At 43.1% G+C, this 2225-nt stretch overlaps 1 protein-coding gene across 1 annotated transcript; it reads left to right on the top strand.

Annotated features, from left to right (window-relative positions):
- Window positions 1–1186: 1186 nt before the first annotated feature.
- SARC_12056 (hypothetical protein) lies at window positions 1187–1926 on the top strand (the record flags this gene model as incomplete). The annotated part of the gene is made up of 1 exon (XM_014293844.1): window positions 1187–1926. A coding segment is annotated over one exon (740 nt), but the record flags the coding sequence as incomplete, so codon positions are not given.
- Window positions 1927–2225: the final 299 nt, after the last annotated feature.

The raw sequence follows: 2225 nt of genomic DNA, 5'->3' as shown, positions 1-2225 counted from the left end.
TAGTCAACCAAGCGGTGGAATAGCTTACAGCCTGCCAGGGGCGCAGGGCTGAGCCGCTGAGGGCTCACAAGAGGCCAGACTCAGAGCCTCCAGCCGCTCACTGCTCAGGAGTCAGGCCTCCAGAATTTCTGAATTTGAGAGCTAGTGCGACGTATTACGGTATTTTCCTATTTGGAGTCTAATTGGAGGATTTTAATGGATTATATTTACTATTTTTTTTAAAAGAAAGCATTACTGTACTGTATACTGTATTTTAACTTCTATTTTTATATGTATATAGGCCTATACTTTATAAATACTAAATAGGCTATAGAGCAGTGTGAGTGGTGTGCGGGCGGCGGCAGGGCTTGAAGGGCCTTGCCAGCTCAGGCCTCCAGAATTTGAGACTAAATAGTATCTGTATGACGTAAACATTTGTTTTTGTTTTTTTTATATAAACAAAAAAAATTGCCCTCTGAAAAAAAATGAAATCTGTCGCTGGATAGAAAAATAAGAATAGATGGGAAGATTGAAAATTCGATACAAATTATCGTATATATTGTGACAACGCACTTCTTTGTCGACATGTTGGACTGCCCAGAATATATAAACCAGGTAGATTTTCTCTATCAGATCACTCTTGAGATGCCAGATTAACATATTTCAATTGTGCGATTCGATGAATAGTAAATAGATACGTAAGAGTCTCGTTGACACGTGTGTTCGGACAAGAAACGGGCAGATGTGTGCAGCACAATAGTCTACGTGCTCGGACGAAAAATTGAAGTGAGCAGTACACTGTGCAATATTCAACATCCTCACCTCGTGGAATGTGTAGAAATAGATTTGTATTCATACTGAAAATGAGCTCCGAATGATGATCCAGATCAGACATACACTCACACGTATTCATACATAATATCAATAAACCTAACTACCAACACGTTCCACAATCTTACTTTCCTGAATTACAATTGAACCAGCATTGTATAGGCTGCTAGGTAGGATGCGCAATTCTGCTTTGAACATATGTGTGTACATCATACTTTTAACGGGGTCTGCCATATGGAGCGGTGCAACTGCGGCAACAAATGGTATCTCAGATATCCAGTCTGCCTACGCGTACCCTACTAATTGGCCGAATGTCGATACATTGTGACTGAGAACATTTATTACATCCGAGACCGACGATGTGACGTTCGAGCAGATGTTCAATAACCCCGTGGGAGTAGCTAAACTTAAAATTGGTGTTTGTATCCAGTCCGATGATTATCCTGATCCCCTAGCAGCCCCTTGCGGGACAATCAATAATAGAGGCGCTACCTCTCGGGAGGCAGAATTGAAAAGTCTCAAGGTTAAATTGAACAAAACTGCTCCTTTGGGCAAGTGGCGTGGCAGACGCGACATCATTTTCATCAAAGCCCCTTGGGATACGGCACGTATACGTAACGCTTTAGCTTACGAACTCCTCTCCGGAATCGACGGATTCATTGGCATCGGAGTGGCATATGTGCACCTCTTTGTGGATGACAGGGACTTCGGTTTGTATCAGATAGTAGAGGACCTGAACGAGGAGTATCTAGTAAATCATTCCCTTGGCAGAAATGATTTTCTTTTAAAGGCGGATGACTTCGAATGGAGACCACCCAAAATCGGCTACGTGCCCAATGGGGACAATCCGCTGAACTTGGAATGGCTAGATGCGAAGGTTGGGAACAACACTACGGAACGGTTTGACGAAACCGTTTCAATCACAACAGCTCTGCGTGATGCGATAGACAACAAAGACTGCGCTGCCGCTGAAGCCGTGATAGCTCAGTTCATCGACGTGGAGAGTCTCACCACCTTCATCGCTATCAATACGGTTATGCTCGAGTACGATGTTTTGAACCACAACTTCCTAATTTACCGATCAGCTGATGGTGGCAAATGGTCCCACCAGTTTTGGTATGTTTGAAGCACCTGTTACTCGTCATATTCGTCAATTTGTATAGGAGCTCCAAATATGTACAACCTTCCATGACAATCCTTTGTTTAAAATATTTATTTCTTCACTCTCCAACCCTCCCTCGCAGGGACAAAGACCAAGGCTTAGACTTTCAAAGACAGCCAAGTGAGCTCGAAGCCTACACGATGCACCCGGTTGGAGATACATATATATTTAGAGTGATGTTCGAGATGGCGATGACGCACAACAATCTAAACATTAGTTATTTACGGGTCAAGGGACACTTCGAAAAGGTGAA

This window comes from Sphaeroforma arctica (genome assembly GCF_001186125.1).
Source record: "Sphaeroforma arctica JP610 unplaced genomic scaffold supercont1.2042, whole genome shotgun sequence".
Classification (NCBI taxonomy): domain Eukaryota; class Ichthyosporea; order Ichthyophonida; genus Sphaeroforma; species Sphaeroforma arctica.
This window is presented reverse-complemented; position numbering and strand designations above follow the sequence as displayed.